Genomic DNA, 27,388 nt, shown 5'->3' on the forward strand with positions numbered 1-27,388 from the left:
GGCGGTTATAATTTAAGGGGGGATTTAAATTTCAAAGCGCTTACTTATAGAACGACCATTAAAAGTTTTTGTATTTCAATTTGTGGAGTGAAATTATGGAATGGTTTGAATGTGGAGTTAAAGCAATGTCCAAACATAAAGCAGTTTAAAAAGAAGTATAGGCACATGGTATTCCAGAGGTACAGCGGTGAAGAAGGGCTTTGATATCGGGTTGTTTATGTTACAGAAGAGTGTGGGGCTGCTGTGGTGGCATGATACCATTTCCATGATCACTAGTGGTAATGGTGTGGCTATGTATGTGTGTAGGGTGCATATGTATGTATATATTTATAATTTATGTATATACAAGTTCATTAAGTTTGTACATTGAGTGAATAGGTAGTTCTAGCTCAGAGTAATTTATGATTTAAAGAAAAGGGGTGGGATTAAATAAGTGTAAACTTCTACTCCTTTTCAAATATGTTAAAAAAAATAAAAAATAAAAAAAATAGAAAGTCCAATGCTCATTTGGTTTGGCTTTTTATTCTCCATTGTTTTAATTTTGTTATGTCTGTTAAGGCTATAGCACAGTATTGGATCAGGCTTGATCTTGTTTTTATGCATATTTGAAATAAAAATATATTAATCAATCAAATGTAGTTTTTATTTTATATATGTTGACCACATTAACCCTGGCAATGGACCCTGTGTGCATATGTATGTTATGCCATTGTTTACAAATTTGGTAAATAACTAACCAAAACATTTATATTTTGTTGTTTTCTTACTGTACCGAAAATGAAGCGAACCGTGACCTCTAAACCGATATATAAGAAATACTTGAAAATATATACACCCCCCCGCATCTCCTGAATTCGGAGGTCTCAAGGTTGGCAAGTATGTGAACAGATGACAATAAAATGAGTGACAGGTGAGCGACAGCAACTATCCTAGACAAGGACGCCACATAAAAATCACACCGTTGGTTTAGCAAATTCCAAGTTTATTTACAGCCTCTGTAACGGTCAGAGAAAAGTGGTCTAAATAGAAAAAATAAAAATAAAAGATGGCAGCTAATCTCCCTGAGCTTTACAAAAAAAAAAACAAAGTGGGACATGAAAAAAAAACAAACATCCTGTACACAGCCCGAATGCCACACAAACCTAAATTCACCCCCTCAGTCATTTGTGTACATGAAGTGAAAAGGAGAATTTTCTGACAAAGATGGCATGAAAAACAACTAAATAATAAACTGGTGTTTAAGCCTTCAGTGTATATATAGTGAAAGTATGGCTGTCTTTGCAAAAAAAGAAGAGGAAGACCAGGAAGGCGAGACAACCAATCAGGAACAACAACACTTTCGGTTTACTGGGAACAATTATTTACACCTTGAACATTTCTCACCATCCTTCATCCTGAAGAACTTATTCTCCAAACCATTGCAATGATCTTTCCTTGAACTTGCTCTACCGTTAGCACTTTAGCACAAAAGATCCTTCGCTCACCTTACTCTCCCAATGCAGGACCACAAAACCACAAGTAAAAACCCCAGAACACTTTTACACCCACATCACGGAACGTTGGGAAAAAAGAGACGACTCTATGGACAGTGGCAAATACTGGGAACACCGATCATGGAGAGTGAACACGGGAACTGTGGGTAAGTTCAGTTTTCAGGGGCCCATCTTTGGGGGAGAACACGCCGCAGTCGGTGTAAGAGCCGTCCAAGTGTGTGTTGAGAAGGGGCGGCAGTCTCTTTGTTGTGAAAAAGTGTGTATTGCCTCTCTTTGATGGCTGCCATGTTACATCTGCTGGACGTTTAAGGTGCAGCGTGACCAGTGCGTGAAAGAGGGACAGAGTCGCCACCAGGGAACTAGCGCTGGGAGGTAGGCGTCGCCTGTCCATTTGGGATGATGCCGTTCTCGTCATCCTCATCGCTGACCAGGAACTCCTCCGGGGGCCAGCGAAGCTCGCCGCTCTCCACCTCGCCCTCCGTGGGCTCTACCACGATGGACGGCAGGCGATCTTTGAGCTTGCAGCATCGCTCAAAGTCGGAAGGGTCGGGGAATATCTGCGAAAGGGGAGAGAGAGGCAAGAGTTACCAATCCAAGTTGATTTATATAGCACTTAATCACAAGTGTCTCAAAGGGCTGCACAAGCCACAATCGTTGAGTTATTGAGCTTCAAAGTTAAAACCGGTTCACAATCGTCCAATGGTTGACCAGTCGGGTGGGATAGGCTCCAGCCTTTGCCCCGACCCTGGATGGGATAAGCGCCTCTGAAAGTAGATGGATTGTAGTTTGCTCAAACCAAGAAAGTTGTCTGCAGTTTTTGTGGAACCATTACCATTCTATCAACGTCTGGCCAAAGTTAGCAAAGGCAGGCTGCTCTACAATCTGAGCCACACCATCCCAAAGAAGACAGAAGCACACAAATTTAAAATGTTTAAAAAAATAAACAGCCGCCGGCTGAGAGCAATAATTGGGAAAAGTTTGCAAAGAAGTGACCACAGCAGTGGACTTACTAGATAAGATAACAGTCTTGCATATTTCTATTTTGCAGGCCACTCTAGGTACTAATTGAGGTCACACTTTATGATGTAAGACTTATATATTTGGGGGGCAAGCCTCTTGGGTAGACCGATGCACAGATGGTCTTATAGGAGATGACGCAACACAGCCTTAACCAGAGACTACACCAGGCCTGGGCAATTATTTTGACTCGGGGGCCACATTTAGAGAAAAAAATGTGTCTGGGGGCTGGTATATCTATTTTTAGGAACATTAATACAAAACCTCACAATAATGTCTGATTGAATGCTAAAAACGTTATGACAGACCGCCTTAAAAAACGTAATGGAATTTTACTATTTTCTATGAACGATAAAACACTGAATATAATATATGAATGTCACACCCCCTTTCGATCGACATATTTTACAATCAAGTGAAACGCAACAAAAATGCTACAAACGGTGAAATATGAATGCGAAGGGTACAAAATAAACCCACCTACAATCTGATATTTGCTGAATTCCCCCCAGGGATCAATAAAGTACTTTCTATTCTATTCTATATATCACTAAGATTTAGAACTTTGTTGTGAAAATCTCCTTTCGCATCTGTGGAAACGCTTCCCGCCCACACTGCTTGGTACCTCGTCTGAGCTGCTGTGACGTAGAAGACCATAGTAACTAATTAGATGACCATAGTAACTAATTAGATGACCATAGTAACTAGGTATATCATCCATAAGCGCAGATTCCAACCATCGTAATACTTTGTATAGTTGAAGACTTACGGTGATTAGAAAACATCACTGCACATCATAATGGCAGCTACAGTTTCCATCTTAAAGATCTAAAAAAATTATTCGGGAATGTCCGGCGGGCCAGATTGAAAAGCTCAACGGGCCGCATGTGGCCCCCGGGCCTTAATTTGCCCAGGTCTGGACTACACCAACATTTTGGTACCAGGCCTTAGACCAGAGGCGTCTAAACTTTTTCCACTGAGGGCCACACACTGAAAAATTAAAGCAAGCGGTGGCCATTTTCCATCCATCCATCCATTTTCTACCGCTTCTTCCCTTCGGGGTCGCGGGGGTCGCGGGGGGCGCTGGAGCCTATCTCAGCTGCAATCGGGCGGCAGGCGGGGTACACCCTGGACAAGTCGCCATCTCATCGCAGGGCCAACACAGATAGACAGACAACATTCACACTCACATAATTTTCAAAAACCAATACAAGATGTAGATCTGGTCCCGGAGACCCGGAAAGGTCAGTCATAAAGATGTTAACTCATAATGCAATTTTTTTATAAAACACTTAAATCTCTAGACAAACTTCATGCCTGGCGATAATTTTTATTTTTTTAATTTTTTTTTCCACGCACACTTTTGTCTGCCTTTTTTTTGTCAAAGAAAATGCAGTATTTTCCTGGCAATTTTTTTTTTAATGTAATATTTGATGTGAAGTAATAGGAGCTTTACATAAATAATTTCATAACACTATTGATAGAATATTTTTGAGCAACGACAGTTAAAAAAAATAAAAAAAATAAATTCTTGGGAATCCAAACAGGCCCACTCAAGTGTTACAAATAAGTCATACATTTTATGTATTGTTTTATTTTAGTTTTTATTGACTTTCTACACTTAAGTCTCTAGATTTGGGGTCCCCAAACTTTTTGACTCCGGGGCCGCATTGGGGTAAAACAAATGGACTAGTAAGGACAAATTAAAAAAAAAAAACAAATACAAAAAAAAAAACTATTTCGATACTTTCAGGTTCGTAATTTTGTTAAATCAAATAGTCTCTTTTTCCCTAATACTCCACCTAATTCGCTAATTGACTCAATTTTAGATATATAAAAAATGGAAAACATGCAACATTTTGTAAAAAAAAAAAATCTAAATACAAATTGAGGGAATTTTGGGACACTCAAGTTTACTCGTAATTGAAATCAATTATATAAATACATTCAAAAAGAAGAAATACAATCCACAAAAATGGTCATAATTAACAATACAATAATTAGCAATAAAGACCAGAGAATGTGCAAAAAACGACTTGTAACATTGACGCCCAATTCTGGCGGTTTGAGAATGCAACTTTGTTGGCTGTACCGGTCATTGGTTGCATAATAACTAAGAGTGTTACGAAGACGAAACCAAGCACAGATAGCTGGTTCCTACCGCTTATGTTGGCATCGGTGCCGCTATGGAACCGGGTTTCCTGGGGGAAAAGTGGTTGAAGAATCTTGCCAAGGACAACAGCAAGGAAGCGGGAGTCGAACCAGGAACCCTCCAGTTACTGGACGACTCTTGAGCAATTCAATAAGTGAGGTTCGGAGCTGATGACATTTTGTTCAACTGGTGAAGCTAAAAACAGCAAAATGGCTAACTTCCTGGAACTGTGTACAGTCATGGTGTATTTTACAGAAAACTTCCCTCTTGATCCTTCCAAGAGTGGAAATTGGACATACCAAACCTAGCCTGGCCAAAACAGCACATGGATGAGTTACATCAGTAGTTGAATGCGGGCAAATTCGACATGTCCGATGGGACTTTGCATCATGTTTAACCAAAGTGCTTTTGGGCATAGGGGCGCCACGCCAGGCGGCTCATTGCTCGTTATGAACTCATGCAGTCGGTACAGCTTTGGCACACGAACACACACTACTCGGAATAATATGTAGGGACATAACTCCAGCATGAGCAGACCGACTCGGAAAGGTGAAAAAAATAAAAAGTCTACTGGGACGAAGACTGACAGCAGCGATTACACACATTCTTTGTCCTCTGAGATTTTACATTAACTTCCAACTTTTGTTCGTTCTCAGGAACCGGAGAAGTGACCCAAAGGGAAAAAAAACAACCGCTCCTGGGCCAAGAACAGCATTTTTTCATGGTTGTTTGGATAAAAGTGGCTGAATATTTTTAGACATGCATATTTCACTCTAAGACATTTGAGGGTAGTGGGGTGCTTGAAGAGTAGGAGTGGGGAGGGGGGGGGGGGGTTAGTGTCTGGGCAAAGTGCCGAGTGGAAAGTAAGCATTAGATGAGGCAGGAGAGACGGAGACAAGAGGGGATGCAGCTGTGTCCAAGCCTCCAGGAATTCCAACAAAAGTATGAGGGGGGGGGGACGACAAATATGTCTTCAGACTGTGAGAATGTATTATCAGGTTAGAAAAACATGGCGTGTCCATCATAGCGAGTTTACACTCGCTGGGGCGGAGTAAGAGATACGTTGTCAATGCTGGATGTGCACCAGCGCCGACGGAATGACTTTGCCTTCGGACGACGAGGACACGCGTCACAACTCGTCTCACTTGCAGCGGCGACGCTGCATCACGTGCTATTTTTGGGGGATTAGCTATTGTGTTGAAGGACCAAAACTGTATTGTGATGATTTGATAAACATTTACTCTCCATTACGTTCATTTGTAATCTTGTTTATTACAAGCACCCTCGCTGTTGGTCAAGATTATAGAGAGAAAAAGCAAATTGTATGGTAATATTATCTACTTGCAGGTATTCCTCTAACATTCAAAGCCACTGGCAGGGAATTGTGTTTTAAGTTGAGCAATTTTAGTTTCAAACTTAATTAGCTTACATTAAAAGGGGACCTATAATGAATTTCGACTTTTCTAACTTATTAATGTGTGTGTTAAACAAAGCCAAAGTGTCAAATCGTAAGGTTCATATTGGTGTGTGCTTAAACGCAGTTTTGGAATGCTCTGTTTGCCGAGTTTTGCAAACTGGCTACGTCGTGACGTCCCCGTGAGATAGACGTACTTAAGGCATTAAGTCAAGTGCTCATGCTTCACGCCATTAGAGAAAACAAAAAAAAGTTTAAGTATTATTCTCGTCTAGGCCAGGGCTCTAAAACCACAAATATATACAGTACAGGCCAAAAGTTTGGTAACACCTTCTCATTCAATGAGATTTCTCTATTTTCATGACTATTTACATCATAGATTGTCACTGAAGGCATCAAAACTATGAATGAACACATGTGGAGTTATGTACTTAAAAAAAAAAGGTAAAATAACTGAAAATATGTTTTATATTCTAGTTTCTTCAAAAATAGCCACCCTTTGCTCTGATTACTGCTTTGCACACTCTTGGCATTCTCTTGATGAGCTTCAAGCACACCTGTGAAGTGAAAACCATTTCAGGTGACTACCTCTTGAAGCTCATCGAGAGAACGCCAAGAGTGTGCAAAGCAGTAATCAGAGCAAAGGGTGGCTATTTTGAAGAAACTGGAATATAAAACATATTTTCAGTTATTTCACCTTTTTTTGTTTAGTACATAACTCCACGTGTGTTCATTCGTAGTTTTGATGCCTTCAATGACAATCTACGATGTAAATAGTCATGAAAATAAAGAAAATGCATTGAATGAGAAGGTGTGTCCAAACTTTTGGCCTGTACTGTATATTGCAATAGACACGTAATCGATATAAAAAAAAAGGGTTCGATAAAACATTCCACTTTTCTTTCTTTGAAGAAACTGGAAGTTGCAAAGCAAGGTTGGTTGCATGAACAAAGGCACTCGCTCTCTGCTAACAGAGCAAAGCAGGAAATGATCACTGATCAGTCGGAGTGACACGCTAATAACCAAACAGGCAACAGTATCAACTGTCACGTTTGGTTGCACCAAATTAATGTCTCGTGGTTGATTCTTTGCATGAACTGAGAAGAGAAACTAAAAATGAGTGCTGCAGAGAGTGTCAGTAAATCAGGAAAAGTCACCAACAGTATGGCTATTTGGATTTTTTTTTTATTTTTTTTAAACTGATCGTAATCAGACTAATGTGGTCTGTAAATATGCAAGGCGTTTGCCCCCACCAGGACCGGTAACACCACACCACCTGACCGTGCTCACCCTTTGGAGCACAGCTGTAACTTCCTGGCACTAATTCTGTAGCAAATAGTTCTCAGGTTTCTCTAGGTTTAAATTTTCACTCTTTACACTATTTTGTTACTGCACTTTAAGCATTTCTTACTTATTCCTTGTTTTTGCACCTTCATTTTAAGAGGTTATTGTTAAGTGTTCAACGTGATTTTAAAATTGTGTTTTAATTGACTGTTTTTCACGGTTTGGGCATTTTATTTTTTTTCCTGCCTTGACAGCTGAGGGGATTATAATTAGAGGTAGGTTACATTTCGAATAACATTTTTTTACATTTAATATATTTTTCTCCTGGTCCTTATTTTAGATCACAAAAAATATAAAAATATGTATTTTAGGTCATAAAAATAGATATTGACCGATATAAAACAGTTTGCAGCTATATCGCCTAGGCTTATTTTCATCTAATCTTGGAATGCGCACAAAAGACGTGCGACATGCGGTGACATAAAAATGCTGCTAAAAACAGTAAAAAAAAATAAAATACAAAAAATCATCAACTGGGGCAGTGTGCAGCTGTACCTTATGTTGACCAAGTGAAACAATATTAAAAATAGCAGCGACGACTTGGACATATTTAAATTGTGTATATTTCCCAGAGATACATTATAATTGGAGGATGGGGCACGATTTCATTTGCAATCTGGGAATGCCTCCGTAATTAAACATCTGGCAGAACTAAAAAAAAACAGGTTATAAAAGTGATTAAGCAAAATTTTAACCAAACTATATCCAATACATATCTAGGCCACAAGAAAGTGTTTTAAACAGATTAAAATCATAACAGATCCCCTCTTTTCCCTACTGAAAGTAATGTAACGTGTTAGTGGATTTCAGTTATGTTTTTTTCCCCGATGGCTCGGCTTGGGGCTGCATCGTGTGCATTTCGCTGCGTCTTCTCCATGGTGTGGGTGAGTCCATAAAGAGCTAAATGGCTAAACGGAATAATTGTGCGAGTGTGTTTGAGTTGAACAATTTCATTGGTCCACCGTGACCCATTTGGCAATTTCATTCGTCTGACGTGACCCGGCTAAATGTACTGCTGGCATGTGAAATTTGTTAACCTGGAAAAATCCATAAAAATAGCTGTAGCATTATATAAAGCTCAGAAAAAACAATAGAGGCTTATATACCGGAAATTGTGGTAAATAAAGATTTTTGCAAGTAATAGGACACCGCTTGACAAAGACCCATAGTAATGAGGGCTTCTCAAACTGTGGGACTGGAAATACAGAGTTAGGTCCTCTCCTCGATTTAAAAAAAAATATATATATTTTGTGCAGTTACCTGCTCCACCAGACTGTGCACTTACTGACCAAACAAAACAGAAAATAGCATCACAGTTTTCTTTGAAACAGTTAAAAGCTGCTTTATGGCACCATCTCACATTCAAAAATGAATGTTATCATTTGTTGCTTAGTGATGCATTGATATAAAATTTCAGTTATTGTGACCAAAATGATCACGGTTATTATCACGGTATTGTTGAATGTGCTCAAAAAGTACTCCCACGCCCACACCCACTTTTGACCAATTTGACACTGTAAAAAAAGCCACCATTTTGCATGTTTTGTGTTTCTTAGCTCCACTGACAGTGTTTAGGTCTTATTATTTTATATTTTCTAATGGCTAAGCTTTTATTGTTTTAAATATTTTTATTGTGGATTTATTTATATGAAAAGTGCATAACAAATCAATTTGTTTCTGGCGGGCGTAGAGGCGTTTTAGTTCATCGGTCCTTGAACGCACCGTAAAAACACCTAGAACAATCACTCGTCTAAGAGAGCACAGCTTGTAGGTTCAAAGCCCACAATTTAATATTTTAGTTTCTAGACAGTAATGTGTTTAAAATTGAATTGAGATATGTTGTTTCTTAATGGGGAAAGACGTTAATGCTGGCGAGCTGGCGCCAGTCAGTCCGCGAGTTTATCAAACTGCAGTTATTAATCAGCTTTTCTACCATAATTTACAACTAATATTAACCGTTGAAAGCTTTACAGTGGTTATTATTGTGGTTTATCGTTACATCCCTAGTGAGTGAAATCATTGGCTTTTTTAACATAACTTTGTCCTTTTGTTGCATTTGTGTTTGAGTGAAGCATAGCTTGCATGGTTGGACCAGGAAGAGGGAACCTAAGCACACTCTAGGCAGCCATTTAACCGTGACAAATACAATGCGAGGGAGGAGTACACTAACTGTACCCTCATGTCTGCTCCCCGACAGCTGGGGTGTGAAACAGGGAGAGGAAGTCGGCTTCTTCCTTAGGGGTCAAGCTTCATCCTTTTCATGGCATCAATGGGGCCAGGTGGTAAATATATCTGGCTATAGACTCATATCCTTACACACTAGAGTAGCTCAGCATTCAGAAATTAGGTCCATAATGTAATACATTGTCAGGGAAGCAGCTGTGCTTCTCAGATGGCCTTGTTGAGTTTTAACAAAGCTGCTGCAAGGCACTTGTAAAAAGACCACCTGATGGCTGCTTCTCGCTCTTTAGGCAAGATTTACTGACATTTCACAAAGAACTGGCTTCTTTTGGCTGTTGTAGTTACATTTGTATGTCTGTGGTAGGCGTTCAAGTGTCGGTCCAGTTCATGAAAACACATCAAGTCCCGATCCACCGTGTTCTTATTACTAAAAAGTGCCCGCTTAAGCGAACGTCGACATACATGGGCAACCACTTTTGTCGACATGCAATTTAGGCTCTAAAATGGGTAATTTCTCTAAATAATATATTATCTGTTTTAGTGACTTGCCGATCAATTAACCACCAAAGTCTGATTGGACAAAGCCGATTAAGGCCTTTCAATGCCGATCAGATCTGAGGCCGTATTTATAAAGAGTCTTAGAGTGCCATTTTACACTCAAGTCCTGAGAATTTGCGAAATTTAGTCCTACTCTCAAACTTAAGAATAAAAGCTATTTATCAACTTTCTTAAGTCTAAGAATCACTCCTACTCTCCACGATATTTAAGAGACCTTCAGAGGTGTCCTAAGTGGTTAGGAGTTGCCAGCGGGGGATGGCACTGAGGCGAGAGAGACGTGCGCGAATGTTCAGGGAGCGGAAGGATGTCCTGGCTTTGTTTGATGACGAGCAGCTGATCAAACGGTATCGTTTAGACAGAGCGGGTATTATTTTTGTCACAGATTTAATAAGGGGCGTCATCTCATCAGCAACATCACGCAGCAGAGCTTTCACAGCAGAACTAAAGGTCATCACAATGCTTCGATATCCAAGTAATGAATTGGAAAGAAAGGGAAACATTTATTTTTGATTCATTGCCAATATTGTTTGTTTTGTATTATTTTGTAGTTTGTCAAAATATATACTCCCATCGTCCACTTAAATATTTCTTTATTCTTAGACAAGGAATTCCCTTCCGTGATTGGTCATTTCTATGGACACAGAAATAACGTCACCTAAAATTCCGTTTACGGCACATAGTAATGTCGTAATTCAGCTCTGAAAGTGTGAGTAAGACGCTTGATAACTAACTTTTAAGTGCAGCTTTCAGCGAATAATTTCTTTACTCATAAGTCAACTCTTAGCAGACTTCTTAGGAGTAATTCTAAGAAGCTTGATAAATACGGCCCCTTGTTGACTATTTTGGTCCCTTAGCTGACAGAGGGGACTAGCAGCTAACTGTGTATATCAGGGGTGTCAAACGAACAGGTTTTATCAGGCCCGCGAGATGAGTTTGCGAAGTATAAAGTGGAGCTGGAATTTTTTAATGAAATAAACTGCTGTTCTAAATGTGTCCACTGGATGTCACAATAGCAATTCTTTGTATCTCCTGCTGCAATACTTCAGAGGGGGCAGACCTATGTGCCATGTTAAGACCGTGTGCCAGACTAAATTTAATCTTTGACTGAATAACATTATCACATTAATACATGACAAATGCAGATAGAATACTATTCGCATCAAGGGTTGGAATTGGGGGTTAAATCACCAAAAATGATTCCCGGGCGCGGCTACGCTGCTGCCCACTGCTCCCCTCACCTCCCAGGGGGTGAACAAGGGGATGGGTCAAATGCAGAGGACAAATTTCACCACACCTAGTGTGTGTGTGACAATCATTGGTACTTTAACTTTATTAACTGAAACATGTAATTGTAGAAAAAAAAAAATTCAGAAAGTACTTCGTCTATATTTAAACAAGGAAAACACTCTGAAGTTGTCTTTAATTTTAGGTTATCATGCCATAATTTTATCAGTCTAGCCAACTTGGGAATATATTTTCCTCCATGTGGCCCCTGAGCTACAAAGTGCATATCCATGCGCCTAAATTTACTCTTTACCTCCATTGGGGCAAATAAACTGGCATGCTAATCACTAAACTAGCTTAATACAACACTAAGAAACAAGTTGTGTAAAGTTTAAGAAGTGTAGATGGTAGCGCGTTACAGCAGAAAGTAAGCAGCTATTAATAGGAAATTAACAAGTACAATATTTTTTAGACTAAGGCGCACATCCTTTTATTTTCTCAGAAATCGACAGTGTAAATGTATTAATTCTGGTTGTGGTACACTGTAATGATAAGTGTCACCAGTATATGGCAGTCACACAAGAGATATGCGTGGACTGCAGGTTGACGCCCATTCAATAAATGACACTAGCAAGTACAGTAAGCAAGCAAGACCAAAACTCTGTTTCAGTGAGCATATTTAGAACATTACACACAGCACTCTAAAAATCTGTCAAAATGTTTTCGTGTGACTTTGGTAAGCTACAAAGCCACACTGCTTGATGGATTGTCTGAGCATTATGGCTACCGTAGTCAGACGCACTGTGCTTCAACATACGGGTATTATAGTGTGTATAATGACCTCACAATGGCACCTATAAGGAGACATATCTAGTGTTTTATTTCAACCCTTTTATGCAACACCAACTTTTCTTACCTATTGGTTTCTGCTGTTTGTGTATTTGAGATCTGGCCAAGTCGGGAAAAGTTGCGTGCGTCCACCATTGTAGTCAATAAGCGCTTTCTTTTTCTTTATCCTTTTGTTGTGGGGCATTAATCCTTCGCTGTTGTCATTTCTAATACAATGCAGCGTATAGCTGGAACTTAATCTCTCTGAAGACTCCATAAGGAAGCGGAAAAAAACTACAATAAAAAGGTGACGGGGAGAGGACGCTGTCAAAGTGGAGCCACATGCATAAGACCACCCACAAAACAGCGCATCCTGAAGATACATTAAGAAAGAAGCTTGAAGATGGTCTGTAAAACATCATCTAACATTTTGACCAAAGAACAACAATCACATGTTATAGACCACAAGGAAATGTTTAAATGTATAAAAAATATTTTTAAAAATAAATAAATCCGAATATGACCCCTTTAATGCACTTTACAATCCGGTGCGCCCTTTGTATGAAAATAGCCCCATTCATCTGCAATGTGACTTATAATCAGGTGCGCCTTACGGTCCAAAAAAATACAGATTAATACATCTAGAGAGGATAATATAACGGTGATCTGTTGCTGTGCCGTGGCCAGGGGGACACGCAAGGGGAGGGCAGATCGATCCATAAATTGGTGGTGCTGATAACAAGGGTAGGACGAGTATATGATTGATACTAGAGTAATTAAAGATATTTCTATGGATACAAAATCAGTGTTTCTACATTTTTGTAATACATTTGCAATGCACAGTAGGACTTTGAGGCAAAAAACAAGGATTTCAAAGAGTATTAGCTAGTTGTTTCTACTTTTGTTTAGTTATTGTGTGCTATAAACTTTGTTTTGCTCAAACAATTGAATGTAATAAAATCAAATAAGGAACTAATTTAAATAGTGCTGATATTGTTAAACTGTCAATAGCGATACACTTCATGTTATGCTTCATCATAAAAGCATGGCAGTACCGTAATTTCCGGACTATAAGCCGCTACTTTTTCCCCTCGTTCTGGTCCCTGCGGCTTATACAACGGTGCGGCTTATTTACGGCCTGTTCTTCTCCGACATCGACGAAGAGGATTTTGGTGGTTTTAGTACGCAGGAGGAAGACGATGACACAATGATTAAAGACTGACTTTTCATATACCGGTAGACTGGTTATTTTGATAACGTACAGGCGAGCACTTTGTATTACTTTGCACTAGAGATGTCCGATAATATCGGCCTGCCTATATTATCGGCCGATATATGCGTTAAAATGTAATATCGGAAATTATCGGTATCGTTTTTTTTATTATCGGTATCGTTTTTTTTTATTTAATTTTTTTTATTAAATCAACATAAAAAACACAAGATACACTTACAATTAGTGCACCAACCCAAAAAACCTCCCTCCCCCATTTCTTTCTGTTATTAATATTCTGGTTCCTACATTATATATCAATATATATCAATACAGTCTGCAAGGGATACAGTCCGTAAGCACACATGATTGTGCGTGCTGCTGGTCCACTAATAGTACTAACCTTTAACAGTTAATTTTACTAATTTTCATTCATTACTAGTTTCTATGTAACTGTTTTTATATTGTTGTACTTTCTTTTTTATTCAAGAAAATGTTTTTAATTTATTTATCTTATTTTACTAATTTTAAAAAAAAGTACCTTATCTTCACCATACCTGGTTGTCCAAATTAGGCATAATAATGTGTTAATTCCACGACTGCATATATCGGTTGATATCGGTATCGGTTGATATCGGTAGTGGTAATTAAAGAGTTGGACAATATCGGAATATCGGAAATCGGCTAAAAGCCATTATCGGACATCCCTACTTTGCACCGTTGTATTATTTGTACTCTACACAAATGCTGTTCGCCATGTCAAAGATGTGAAAGTTTGATTGAATGATTGAAAGATTTATTGTTAATAAATGGGACGCTTTGCGTTCCCAAACAGTCATCTCTGTCCCGACAATCCCCTCCGTGGTAGCAGGAACACCTATATACTACAGTAATTACACATCAAAACCCTGCGGCTTATAGTCGGGTGCGGCTTATATGTGGAGCAATCTGTATTTTCCCCTAAATTTAGCTGGTGCGGCTTATAGTCAGGTGCGGCTTATAGTCCGGAAATTACGGTAATATGTAATCCACCAATTCATTTTTTTCTTTTTCAATTGTTGGCCAATAAAAGAAAGATTTGCGCATGTTTGAAAGTCTTGTCATTGTCGTAAAGAAATGACAGGAGTATAAATTATTATAAAGTCGAAACATCTCATTGTAAATATGCACAAATGGAAGAAAATTACGCCAAACTGCCATAGGTTAAAACAATACCCCATATTCTTTCATTTTTGGTTACGCCGACAACAGCTTATGTCGACGTGAGTCAGCCAGTCAGGGTTGTGTCCGCTTCAAGTATACATTTGTGTTTGTTTAAAACCTACCTGGAAGGAGAGTCTGTCCTTGGTGGGACTGAGCCTCATGTCGTCCATGGGGGTGCTGTTGATCATCACCTCAGTCATATTTCGGCAGGGCACAAACTCTGATCTGCCATCGTGGTAACAAAGAAGAACATGGTTGAGAATGTTGATCAGCACATATTAGCTTGAAAAGAGTCATATTTCCAAAACAACAACAAAAAAAGGTGAAAAATGCTTTGGAATACAAGCTAGCACACATGTAATAAAAAGGGTTTATAATCATAAGACATATGCTTAATGATAAACATGCTTCATGGCAGCCATGTTTTCCCAATCAATCTTGCACACATTTTACAGACCTATGTACCTATTAGACCCCCCAAAAACAGGACATACCTAATTTTGTGGTGATATACGACCATATACAATGGGTGTTTGGCAGAGTTCATAAAGCTGTGAAATGTCGAGTCAGTCTGACTTATGGAGGTCAAAACTGGGGTTAGTGCTGTATGATTAGTCTAAAAAAAGTGGTGCATGTTTTGACACATTTTCTCCCTTTTGTGTGCGTTTAACCGTTCAGGAGGAGAATTACATTTCTAGCACTAGACTGTTTTTTAAATTTAGCTAGCTAAATGTCCTTGAGCAGGAGAATCTGTTAATGAATGTTCTAAACACATACTTTGATGTCAGTGTCATATGGAACATAACGGTGTGGATTAGAGGTGGGAATCTTTGGGCACCTCACAATTCGATTCAGATTCTTGGGGTGACGATTCAATTCAGAATAGATTCGAGTCAACACAATTCTCTTATTATAATATTTATGCATGCAATGCACGCACACTCACACGCACGCCCACAGATCCCCACCCACACCCACAAAAAGTGCCACAGTGTTGGCCTAAAAAAAGTCAAATTTTTTTATTTATTTATATTTTTTTATAAATTGTGTTGAAAAAACTTAATCACAATGTTAACCTAATAAAAGAAAGGAGCAACCTTACAAGCGTCACAAATCTTAGGACATTTACAAAGCATTTAAAACATAAAATACAATAGTAAAACAAAGGAAAACTCTAATCCATTGATTTAATCCAAAAATAAATATAAAAAAAATAAATAAAAGCACTTCGTAAAAAAAAAATAAAAAAAAAAAAAATCTTGAAAATGATGAATCGATTAAGAATTGGCATTTATAAAAATTGCCAAAAACATGCACCTGGGGATAGGTTGATTGGCAAAACTAAAAAATGGCCCTAGTGTGTGAATGTGAGTGTGAATGTTGTCTGTCTCTGTGTCGGCCCTACGATGAGATGGCGACTTGTCCAGGGTGTACCCCGCCTTCCGGGGGTTATTTATTTTGAGCAGTGCTCTAAATAAATAACTTTAAGAAGTCTTGATGGGATTGTGTTACACCAGAAAGTAAGCAGCTATGAATAAGAAATTAACAAATAGATGAATAAGAGTCGAGAACAAGGATAATATATCTGATTTGTTGATGTGTAGCCAGGGAGATACTGTATGTAAGGGGAGGGTGGATCGAGTCATAAGTCAGTAGTGTCAATACCAAGGCTAGTATCAAGTACAGTGTATGATCGATACGAGAGTGAACAAATTCAGTCTTATGTACCTTTGGTTAAATTTTACAAAAATGTATGGAATAATTCCCTGGACACAGAAACAAGAAGTGAATCATTTAGCCTCTGTTTTGCCACGATAATCAAATCAATGCTACAAAATTCCCTGCGACTAATCGATTATTATGCCCGTCCCTGCTGTGACAGACAAGACCAGAAAAGCATTCCATTTCTTACACGGTCACAGTTCTTATGATTTAACCCCCTCCACCCCACCCCCCCAAAAAGACAAAAAGCAGAAAACCCAAGTCTAAAAAACCTGAAAACCCAAGTCTAAAAAACCTGAAGTTATGTTTCGAGGTCTAGCCTGGGCTTTGTTCTTATTGCAATGCAGAGCTACAGACTGTTGCACGGCATCACAGTCATTGTGAGAGTGTGCTGGGTGGGGAGGCGGTTTAGGGGGGTGCGCTGTGGTATTTGACTGGGGAAGGAACTCTATGCACTCTTGTTCTACTCTTGTTCCAATCAAAACTTTCCATTTTAGAGTGGCACAAGGTTGTTTATGTGTTGGGCTGGTCGGGATTGTAAAGCTCCAAAAACAAAACAAAAAGAGATGACATTGTGCAGCCCGATGTCTCTTGTGATGCTCTGAGGCCTTCTCATGCAGTCTATTTAAAGCGTGTGGTCGATGGCCACAAGCTTTAACGTTTATACGCTTGCTAGCTCTATAGGACGAGACAAACAGTATGCGACGAGATGTTTCACCGGTTCAATATGGAGATTTGCTCGACCTACATTAAATCTAAAAACACGCTTATTTCAGGGCACGGCGAGGTTGTGATTAACACGTCTTTGAATTTAGTACAATTACATAAATCCTATTCGATTCGCCACACAACATTCAATTTTAGCTTCTGAGGTAGACCATAAAGATGCCATTTATATAAAGCCAACACAGCCCGAAGACCCCAAACATTGATTACATCATGAAACCTGTCTGTCTTTGTCTCCTACTGTGACAAACAAAGAATGAACAAACAATCCTATACAAAGCAAGAGTTCCGAGATATCTATAGCGACATCAATCATTTCAAGGTAAAAGGGAAGTACCTCAAACCTACCACCGGCGCTCCAAATGACTGACAGATCCAAGTAATGTAAAACAGTTACCGTAAAGTACAAAACTGTCATGTCACAGCAGTCACTAGAGCACAAAATTTGCAGTTTATGGGCGGGTCATTATACTGTATGAGTCACTACAGTAAGAGGCAGCTGATTAACCCCTAAAGCAAAAGAAACTGGTTTTTAATCACTTTTTCCATACACACGCAAATGTTTTGCTTGCTAATGGAAAAAGTGACATCACAAGCAGGATACTGGTAGAAGAGTGAATTGTCTTCATTTCAAGTTACTAGCAGGGTAAACATTAGCCCAAAACTTTAAAACTGCTCCAGAGGTCATACAGTAAAAAAACAAACAAAAAAAACTTCAGCTCAGAGAGCACCTACAGCAGGGGTGTGAAACCCACGACCCAGGCCGGCGAACAAGTTTAATCCGGCCCGCAAGATCAGTTTGCCAAATATAAAAATGAGCTGCATTATTAATTAAATAAACTGCTGTTCTAAATGAGTCCACTGGATGTCGCAATAGCAATTCAAATGAAGAGTGCTTGAAACTCCGCATGTCAACATCTCCGGCCGGTGCCACACCATTAAAATGCCGAAGCAACCATTTACAAACAAACACCGTATGAAAAAAAAAAGTCAACAACAGAAGGAGATAACGTCCGCAGAAACCTATCATGCAGCTCATTTTTATTTGACAGTTATTGAAATATCCTGTGTGACATGCACAAAAGTGCACTTTTTTTGTTTTTAACTATTGTAGTGGCGTTCTGTACAAAAAGTACACTTTAATTTAGTGTTTTGATATGTCATCTTGGTGACATTCACAAAAGTGCACTTATAGCTTGTTATAAAATGTCTCTGACAATCTTGCACTTTGTTTTGGAAATGACATGAATATTTGTGCCACTGCTTAATAACTGTTTAATAAATACAGTTTTGGTAAATTGACTTAGTTGTGATTTCCCTCTCTGCATGAAAGTTTAAAATGAGCATATATTAATGCAGTATGAACAAGACTGTTTTAATGTAGACACATAGAATCATCATACTGCTGTGATTATATGCATCAAGTGTTCATTGTAGGCTAAGGCAAAATATCGAGATATATACCGTGTATCGTGACATGGCCTAAAAATAGAGATATTAATAAAAGGCCATATCGCCCAGCCCTAACCTACGCCACACATGACATTGTTTAAAGATGACATGTCAGCTGACTTTGAGCGCCCTCTAGATTGGCTGCCGCTACTCCAATCAGCGCAGGTGCTAGCAATCAGATGCTCCTGTTGTGGCTGGCAGCAGATGGCGGCAATATCGACGCACAATACCTTCTTTCGTTGTAAATTATACACAACGAATAAAATAACGAAACGGTACGATGCAAAGACTTAAGTCAACTTGACTATCATCTTTGTAGTTAGAGTTCCATGTAGAGCTTGCAATTGGTTGAATGCACGATGCACGTGCCCAGAACTCCATTGTAAAAATGTGTATTTCTATATTTGTTGTTTGTGTTCCATTTTATTTCATACTTAAATAAATGTTCACATTGGTTAAGTTTGTAGTTATGTTACCTTGATTTCGGCCATAGTGTCATTTTGATAACTGTTTTTTTAAGTATTATACTTGTAACAGTGTTTCCCATAAACTGCCAAGATACCTGTGGTGGTGGGGGCGTGGCTATGGGCGTGGTCACCATGATATCAAGTAATTTGCATAATTTACTACAATGATATGATTTTCTCCAAAAAGGCTCAAAAAATGTATACTTACTAATTAATAGTAACAGTTTTGTTTTAAACGTCCATCCATCAATCCATTTTACAATATAATTACAACACTTTATGTACATATTTATATACAGATTTGAACAATAAGTTATTCACTGAAATATATTTATTAATTGTGGTTCTTACAAAAAATATATCTTATAAAATATAAAAGCTAAAATGTCTCTTAACGCTCTGCCCCTTTAATTAGTGCATACTAAATAATTTAACTTTAGCCTACTACTACAACCATATTATTTACCAGCAACATAAAGTGAAACAGAGGTAGAGGTGTCCTGCCACAGTCAGTAACAAATAAACAGAAAACAGTAGTGGTCAAATACAAATAAGGCAACAAGAGAAGTATCCTACACTTCTCTTTTGTAAAGTAAATCTGAACAGCCTATATGGGCATCTACATCTACTATATGATTTGCCTGAGAAGCTGGACAGGACAAAAAAAATAAAAAATAAAAAAAAAATATATATATATATATATTTTATTTTTGGCGGACGTAATTATTTCGTGGCGGGTCGCCACAAATAAATGAATGTGTGGGAAACACTAATAATTGAATGATGATAAATGAATGTGTTGTGGCAGTATGTGGATTTCACCAATGCAGCGGTTTGAGAATTCAAAAACAGGAAGTGCTTAAAGTTTAATGGCTTTGTAAAAAACAGACAATGTCCAAGTTCGTTGTGTTTTTAAAACTGCACTATTTTTATAGATTTTCATCCATGCCTCTGAGCTAAAATGAGTTTGACACCCCTGTTGTATAGGATTAATGCCACACATTTTTGCTTGATCTTTTTTCAAAATGTTATGCATAATGACAAGCAGCACTCTTATTCCACCTTGTTGCAGTACAGAACAGCAACACGTTGACACTGTCAAAACTAACTTGTTTTACTTTGACGCGGTTACTCAGTGGCCTAGTGGTTAGAGTGTCCGCCCTGAGATCGGTAGGTTGTGAGTTCAAACCCCGGTCGAGTCATACCAAAGACTATAAAAATGGGAACCATTACCTCCCTGCTTGGCACTCAGCATCAAGGGTTGGAATTGGGGGTTAAATCACCAGAAATGATTCCCGGGCGCAGCACCGCTGCTGCCCACTGCTCCCCTCACCTCCCAGGGTGTGAACAAGGGGATGGGTCAAATGCAGAGGACACATTTCACCACACCTAGTGTGTGTGACAATCATTTGTACTTTAACTTTAACTTTTTACACCTATGTTGCAGAAATGCTAGCTACATTGCCCGAAAAGGTAATGGACGGCATGAGTAATAGTAACTGTAATAACTATAATGTATGCTTGACAGACATGCCAGCTTTATCATGTAAGATGTCATTTCATCCTTGAGCAGGATGCAGACTAGGGCGAGGCTGGCAAAGAAAAAGCAGGAGGAGGAAGAGGAGACGGAGGGATGCTCAGGGAAGTGTGACAGTGAGGACCTGAGGAGAGGGAAGAAAGATAAACACTGGTGCCTTGCCAGTCATATTTCGACTCTGGGATTGTATAAACATCCTGCTTGGCTAAGAATAACAGAACATCTGCCTAATAAAACATAAAAGGCGGGTGGGGGGCAATGAGGACAATGCTCAGAAAATACATTGAAAATGGTAGCAAACATCCTCACAGTACCATCTATTACAAGTAGAGATGTCCGATAATGGCTTTTTTGCCGATATCCGATACTGTCCAACTCTTAATTACCGATTCCGATATCAACCGATACCGATATATACAGTCGTGGAATTAACACATTATTATGCCTAATTTTGTTGTGATGCCCCGCTAGATGCATTAAACAATGTAACACTGTTTTCCAAAATAAATCAACTCAAGTTTCGGAAAAAAATGCCAACATGGCAATGCTATATTTATTATTGAAGTCAAAAAGTGCATTTTATTTTTTTTAAATGCCTCAAAACAGCAGCTTGGAATTTGGGACATGCTCTCCCAACCTAGAGAGCATGAGGAGTTGAGGTGGGCAGGGTTGGGGGGGTCAGCGGGGGGGTATATTTTAGCGTCCCAGAAGAGTTAGTGCTGCAAGGGGTTCTGGGTGTTTATTGCGTTACGGTGCGGATGTTCTCCCGTAATGTGTTTGTCATTCTTGTTTGGTGTGGGTTCAGTGTGGCGCATATTCGTAACAGTGTTAAAGTTGTTTATACGGCCACCCTCAGTGTGACCTGTATGGCTGTTGATCAAGTATGCTTTGCATTCACTTGTGTGTGAAAAGCCGTAGATATTTGACTGGGCCGGCACGCAAAGGAAGCGCCTTGAAGGTGTACTGGCGCTCTGTACTTCTCCCTACGTCCGTGTACACAGCGGCATTTAAAAAAGTCATACATTTTACTTTTTGAAACAGATACCGATAATTTCCGATATTACATTATAAAGCATTTATCGGCATCTCTAATTACAAGTGTTCTCTCGTAGGCAGGCTGAAATGATGGAATATGTCATATGCATAGCTATAGGAGTCACTACTAACTGGTCACACACATCTTGGTCAAATCATTTACCTTCTTAACCCAGTTAGGATGCAATACATCCGCTACAGGTCAGCAGGCAGGCAGATGGAAACAGGGTCAAGGGACAGGTCAAAGGACTTGTCCCAATTCTACTCATCCAGTATCTGTCCAAAAATTAGGTGCAACGCAGGAGTCAAACGGTCACTGATTGCAATTATGGAATGCGGTTTTGTTTGTAGCTGAAAGCGCAACCGTGTATGATCATATTACCTGAAAATGAACAATTACGTTGGCTTTTTTATGTCTATTAGACAGACTCTTATTATCACTATTTATATAAGTATATATATATTTGTATAAGTCACACCCCGGCCAAATTATGAAAAAAACTGCGACTTATAGTCCGAAAAATACGGTATCTATTGTGTTTGCTGATGTAGCACTGTTGCGTTTTCTGTTGTCTCTGCCTTGTTCACCCTACTCCCCGTCTTCTTTCTATTCCCTCCTGATCCAGTCAAGTTGCGCCAAACACTAAATATATCCAAGCATTTGTTAGTTATATACAAATAATGCAACAGATAGGAGTATCCCACAATTCTCTGTAAAGGACAATTTAAAAAAATAAATTAATCCTAGGTTGTTCGAAGTGCGACCCAGGGACAATTTGCAGCCCGCAGCTAATTTTTTTGTTGTTGGCCAGCAACCTTTTAGATTAGAACAAAAAAAACCTTGCCTAAATATTTCCAAAAATGGGACCTGACAAACAAAATGACTGACGACCTGTGCGTCTTAGTGTATGTGGTCTTAGATTATTTTCTCGCGTACGGTCACGATGAACTCGTGTACAAATGTCTTGCAAGATATGGTAAGTGTGCGTTTGCTAAAGCCCTCAAAAAAGGTTTTAGTTAGCGGAATAATATAAGAATAAAAAATTAAAGATGCCAAGGGGGGGTTGAATTATATATTACATTAATTTACTCAGCTTTAACAAAGCTCAGATGTGGTTGTTTTGTTCAGATAGTTTAGCATGTATTGGTTTTACTATCCTTAATGTAATAAATGCATCCTTCAATGTTTCTGTCCATCACTGGAAAAAGTTTGGACACCTCTGATGTATTCTAGGAACTTGTTTTTATGATCTATGATTAATGTGGGGCAGCTTTATTTCAAATGTGACGCTATTGCTGTGTATGAATACATGAGCATTTCCCTTGGTCTTAAATTTGTACATGTACTTAAGCGTTTTTGAAATTTTAGACCCCAGGAAGAAAAGCTACTATTGCAGCAGTCATTGGGAATTTTATTTATTTTTAGGTCAAATCTAGTGACCTTTTTAGTCCAACAGGTGACCATGATGAAACACCAACAGTATTATCAGTGCAGTGTCTATACAGGTAGTGAGTGTGCCATGCGCTCACCAAGACACCATTTCCCCATCACTAGTCATCATACTTATTTGATGCTCTCTCAGCTCATTTTTGTGTGACTTTAGAGGCATATTAAGGCCAAAAACCTTGTGCATGTTTGACTTTGGAGGCTGTACTGGTCCACTAGTGGGTTAATAAAGTCATTGATTAAAACTCTCGTCTAGTCCTTGAACACGTGCTACACCAGCTTTACTTTAATCTACAGGTATGTCGGTCAACCAGTTTTAAGACACCTGGGGGCTTAGAGTAAGAGGTCATTGAAGTATCAGTGGACTAAGCATCGGTTTGGGCCTTTAACGAGTACATGCATCATCAATCTAAGCCTATGTGGGGTAATTGTAATGTGGCTCTGACTAAAACTTGGTTGAGTTAGTCCATGCAAAAACATCATGGCTCATTTATCACAATAATAAAAACTTGCTTTTAGACATTCTACAGATCAGTCAGGACAGATGAGACACTCACCACTTTCTGGGTCTCTGGCCATCATTAGACCTTTGTTATCAGACTATGTGGCGCCAAAACAATAGATTTATAATGATATTTTAACAGCATTAAGTGCCCAACGCAAGAAAAATCTATCACCCTCCTCACTCGTAAGCCTGGTCGCTTTTCAAGACATGATGCTGCCTCAATGAGCCTGCCCTGTGTACACCACCACTTCAACATAAGAAGGCTTCGCTACACATGAGGTATTGACGTAGATAGACAGATATTTTTGGCATATAGATAATAAACGAATTATTTCATGACGAGTTAAAAAGTCTTCTAATTCGCTTGCTGACATGTGGGGTATCAAATTGCAAAATTTCCGGTTGTATTTTTGTTAAACTATTATTAATCTACTTGGCAATATGTGGTTACTTTCTGTTGGAACGGAACAGGGACAGGCAGTAGAAAATGGATGGATGGAAATATAACAAAGGATGGCAAAGTAACTATCAATTCTCTAATTATTTCCTTATTCCCTATTACATAGTCAAAAGCAAACACTACAATTGGCTCCGATTTTAATTATTATTTTTTTAATCCTTAAAGTTTTCTTGTGTCCAGAGGCTTATTCTCCAAGTTTCTAAAGTGTAACAAAATTTACAAAAAAAAGAAACAGTAACAGATATTGATATCACTGGAGTATATAACATATGTAATGTTACTGTCAATATTTGTATCGGTCCACCCACCTCGGTTTACATAGCATAATTAGCTATTCCTCATCATTTAGTGTACATGTAAAAAACGTACAAGGATTGGTGACTTAAGTGGCTTTGAAGTTTGCACTTTGGAGGGATGTTAGCCTCAAGCAAAGGAGATTGCTCCACTGCGCTGAATACTTCAACATGTATTATCACGATATGGTTATGGTTTTAGGGGCGGTATGGCGTAGTGGTAGAGCGACCTTGCCAGAAACCTGACTGTTGCAGGTTCGCTCCCCGCCTCTTGACATCCAAATCACTGCCGTTGTGTCGTTGGGCAGGACACTTCACCCTTTCCCCGGTGCCGCTCACACTGGTGAATGAATGATAGGTGGTGGTCGGAGGGGCCGTAGGCGCAAACTGGCAGCCTCGCTTCCGTCAGTCTACCCCAGGGCAGCTGTGACTACAAATGTAGCTTACCACCACCAGGTGTGAATGAATGATGGGTTGCCACTTCTCTGTGAGCGCTTTGAGTATCTAAAATTAGAAAAGCGCGATATAAAATCGAATCCATTATTATTATTATTATGGTGTAAGTTTATTTTGAACATGCATAGTTACAATATGATACATCATATTCTACAAATGTTCATTTCTTTTTACATTCCCGAAAAAGAATCAGAAGCAAAAATTATCCTACCCCTTTTCCAATTCATGGCAATTACCAAAACATATGGTTACATTTTGCAAAAACTTGGATCAATGGATTCTAAATACCACAAAGTTCAAGTTGTTTATCAAAATTCTTATTTTTTAGTACTTTGAACAGCCTCTTCAAGTGGATCAATCATATCAGTACATTGACTTATTTGCATGCCGTAATTTAATTCCACATACTGATATGCCAAAGGTCTTAAGTGTTGCATGTGCATACAAATGTTTTATGTTCAAATTTACGCTAAGGTTATATTTCTCCATTTGTTAAGAATTGTTTTATGTTCTCGGGTCGCAGTTTATAGTTTGCTTTGTGCATAATTTTAGCTGTTTGCAAATGCACCAAATCATTAATAGCATTAAGAGCTTATCGTGGGACAAATGCATATTGTCTATACCACGCAACTCTACTAAACAACTTAAAATGCTGCCTGAAACACTACCAACAATTTAGCCAGTCTGCAAGTTTGACTGTTTTTCATGTCCCACTCAGTATTACATGACATCTTATTGGGTATAAAGTGTATAAAAATCCTGTTTGAGCTGCACAATGTCAACAAACAACAAATGAGTATCAAAATTACAGACCCAGTAGGGCAGCACCATTCAACTACATTGTTCTAGGGGCCACATTTCCACAAAAGCCAAGACCAGGGGGCCAGACTTTTCTTTTTCACGATTCTTATTTTTAAACAGCAGCCTCTGCTTTTGCTCCATGTCTTTTGTTAAAGTGACACACTTCTGAAAATAGCCCTGTTATGCAAATTACAAGTGTCCACTGCAGCGGACGCTGGCCTTTAGGAGGTTTTAGTGTCAATGCAAGGTTCCGCCAAAAACGGCTGCAAGTTCCTCTATAAGCACTTAAGTGTTTTTAAGAATTCACGGCTAATGTGTTGAAGTCCAATGTTTTAAACCGAGCTTGCGAGGCCGACAGTTGAACTAGGCTACCTTTCGGATGGCAAACTTGCAAATGTTAAAATGTTGAAACATTGTATGATATCAAGTGTGCATGCAAACAAAAAAGGTAGCTTTCGGTGCCCACATTAAATACGCAACATGTAGGCAGTCTTTAACTCAGTTGGTTTATGGTTTTACAAGATGGAACGCAACATAACCCACAAGCCTATAGCGCGAACAAAACAAGTGTGTTTACAGTATAGCAAAACTTCCTGATAGCAGAATAGGCATGCAAAAAAAGTACCTTTCCAAAAAAAAAAACTTGCACATCCTCTCTCAGGAAGGAGGTTCACCACATAGACACAAAGTCTCAAAATAAACATCCACTTTCGTGTCAAGATGAATTAAGGTAGTGGAAGTGGAAGAGAGAAGTTAATGGGCAAAAATGCCATTATGGAGGATGGGAGCATCTTCCTCCCTCATCCAAACTGCAATGCACCTGCAGCATTACACAGCAAAGGTCCTGGAAGGAGTTTAAAATGTATCCCTGGAACAGGGTGCATTAAAAACAAGGTGGCCCTTTGAAATGTAGCTATCTTTAAAGACACAATTCAAGCTATTTTTACTGTTGGGCGGCCATATTGGGGTTAATTAACAAGTGTTCCTGCATTTATTGAATCTTACCTGTTTTTTGACGGTTATCTCACACACAAAAAAACCCCCACTTTTATACGCATATTGAATGAAAGAAACAATACGAAATAACTCACCTGATTAGTCCGAGGAAATACTAATGAATCACACCTGCTGTCAATTCGGCTAATTAGGTGGCGAAGAGTTAAGGTTGGGTTTCGACTTCGCTTTCCTTTTCTTCTCAAAAGCGTCCAAACAACTTGACGTTTAAACGACCAAAAGAAGCACTTAAGTGACAGAAAAGGGCTTCTTTAAGTCCGCTGGCGTCGTCTGCTCCTCGCCAACACTTGTGTGGACTTTTTATCCTGGAGGCGTGTATTTGCTGGGCCAACAGGACACGCCCCCTTCTAGCAATTTACTCAATGGCACTCGCCCCCGCCCCCTTTCCTCCACAGAGCCAATCAGAGCGCGTCACGGTGATGACGTCAAACACCAGCCGCCACCGCACATCATATCGCATTAGTTGTGACGATTTGGTGAAGATGCTGCAGCAGGGTGCAATCGATTATGTCGTCTTTAAAAAAATAAATTAAAAAAAAAAAAAAGTATTGGAATGACAATCTGGTTTGTTGACGTCAAATGTATGAAAGGAATGTATTCCTCAACGAGGAAAGGGCCATTCATAAATATCTTTCCAAGGGCATGTCATCTTTCCCATTCACAAAAAAAGCGAAAAGCAGCTTTTAAGTATCGTCATATAAACATATGAATATGACATCATCAAAAATCTAAATATTCCAAGCCAGTGTCATAGTGTTGCAAGCTTGACCTTCACGCCCAATAACCTACAGTGTTCTGCTCTCCCTGCATGCAGCCTGCAAGTGGTTAGACAGGCCATGTGCACACACT

General features: G+C 39.1%; 1 protein-coding gene across 1 annotated transcript; it reads right to left on the reverse strand.

The window, feature by feature from the left end:
• Positions 1 to 965: 965 nt before the first annotated feature.
• LOC133646239 (protein LBH-like) lies at positions 966 to 26,860 on the reverse strand. Its single transcript, XM_062041401.1, has 3 exons — positions 26,617 to 26,860; positions 14,747 to 14,849; positions 966 to 2,050 (listed from the first exon to the last, which is right to left on the reverse strand). The coding sequence occupies exons 2-3, from the start codon at positions 14,822 to 14,824 to the stop codon at positions 1,853 to 1,855; spliced, it is 276 nt and encodes a 91-aa protein (XP_061897385.1). The 5' UTR covers positions 14,825 to 14,849; positions 26,617 to 26,860; the 3' UTR covers positions 966 to 1,852.
• Between the last annotated feature and the right edge of the window lie 528 nt (positions 26,861 to 27,388).

The sequence above is a fragment of the Entelurus aequoreus genome, linkage group LG03 (genome assembly GCF_033978785.1).
Source record: "Entelurus aequoreus isolate RoL-2023_Sb linkage group LG03, RoL_Eaeq_v1.1, whole genome shotgun sequence".
In the NCBI taxonomy this organism is placed as follows: Eukaryota; Metazoa; Chordata; class Actinopteri; order Syngnathiformes; family Syngnathidae; genus Entelurus; species Entelurus aequoreus.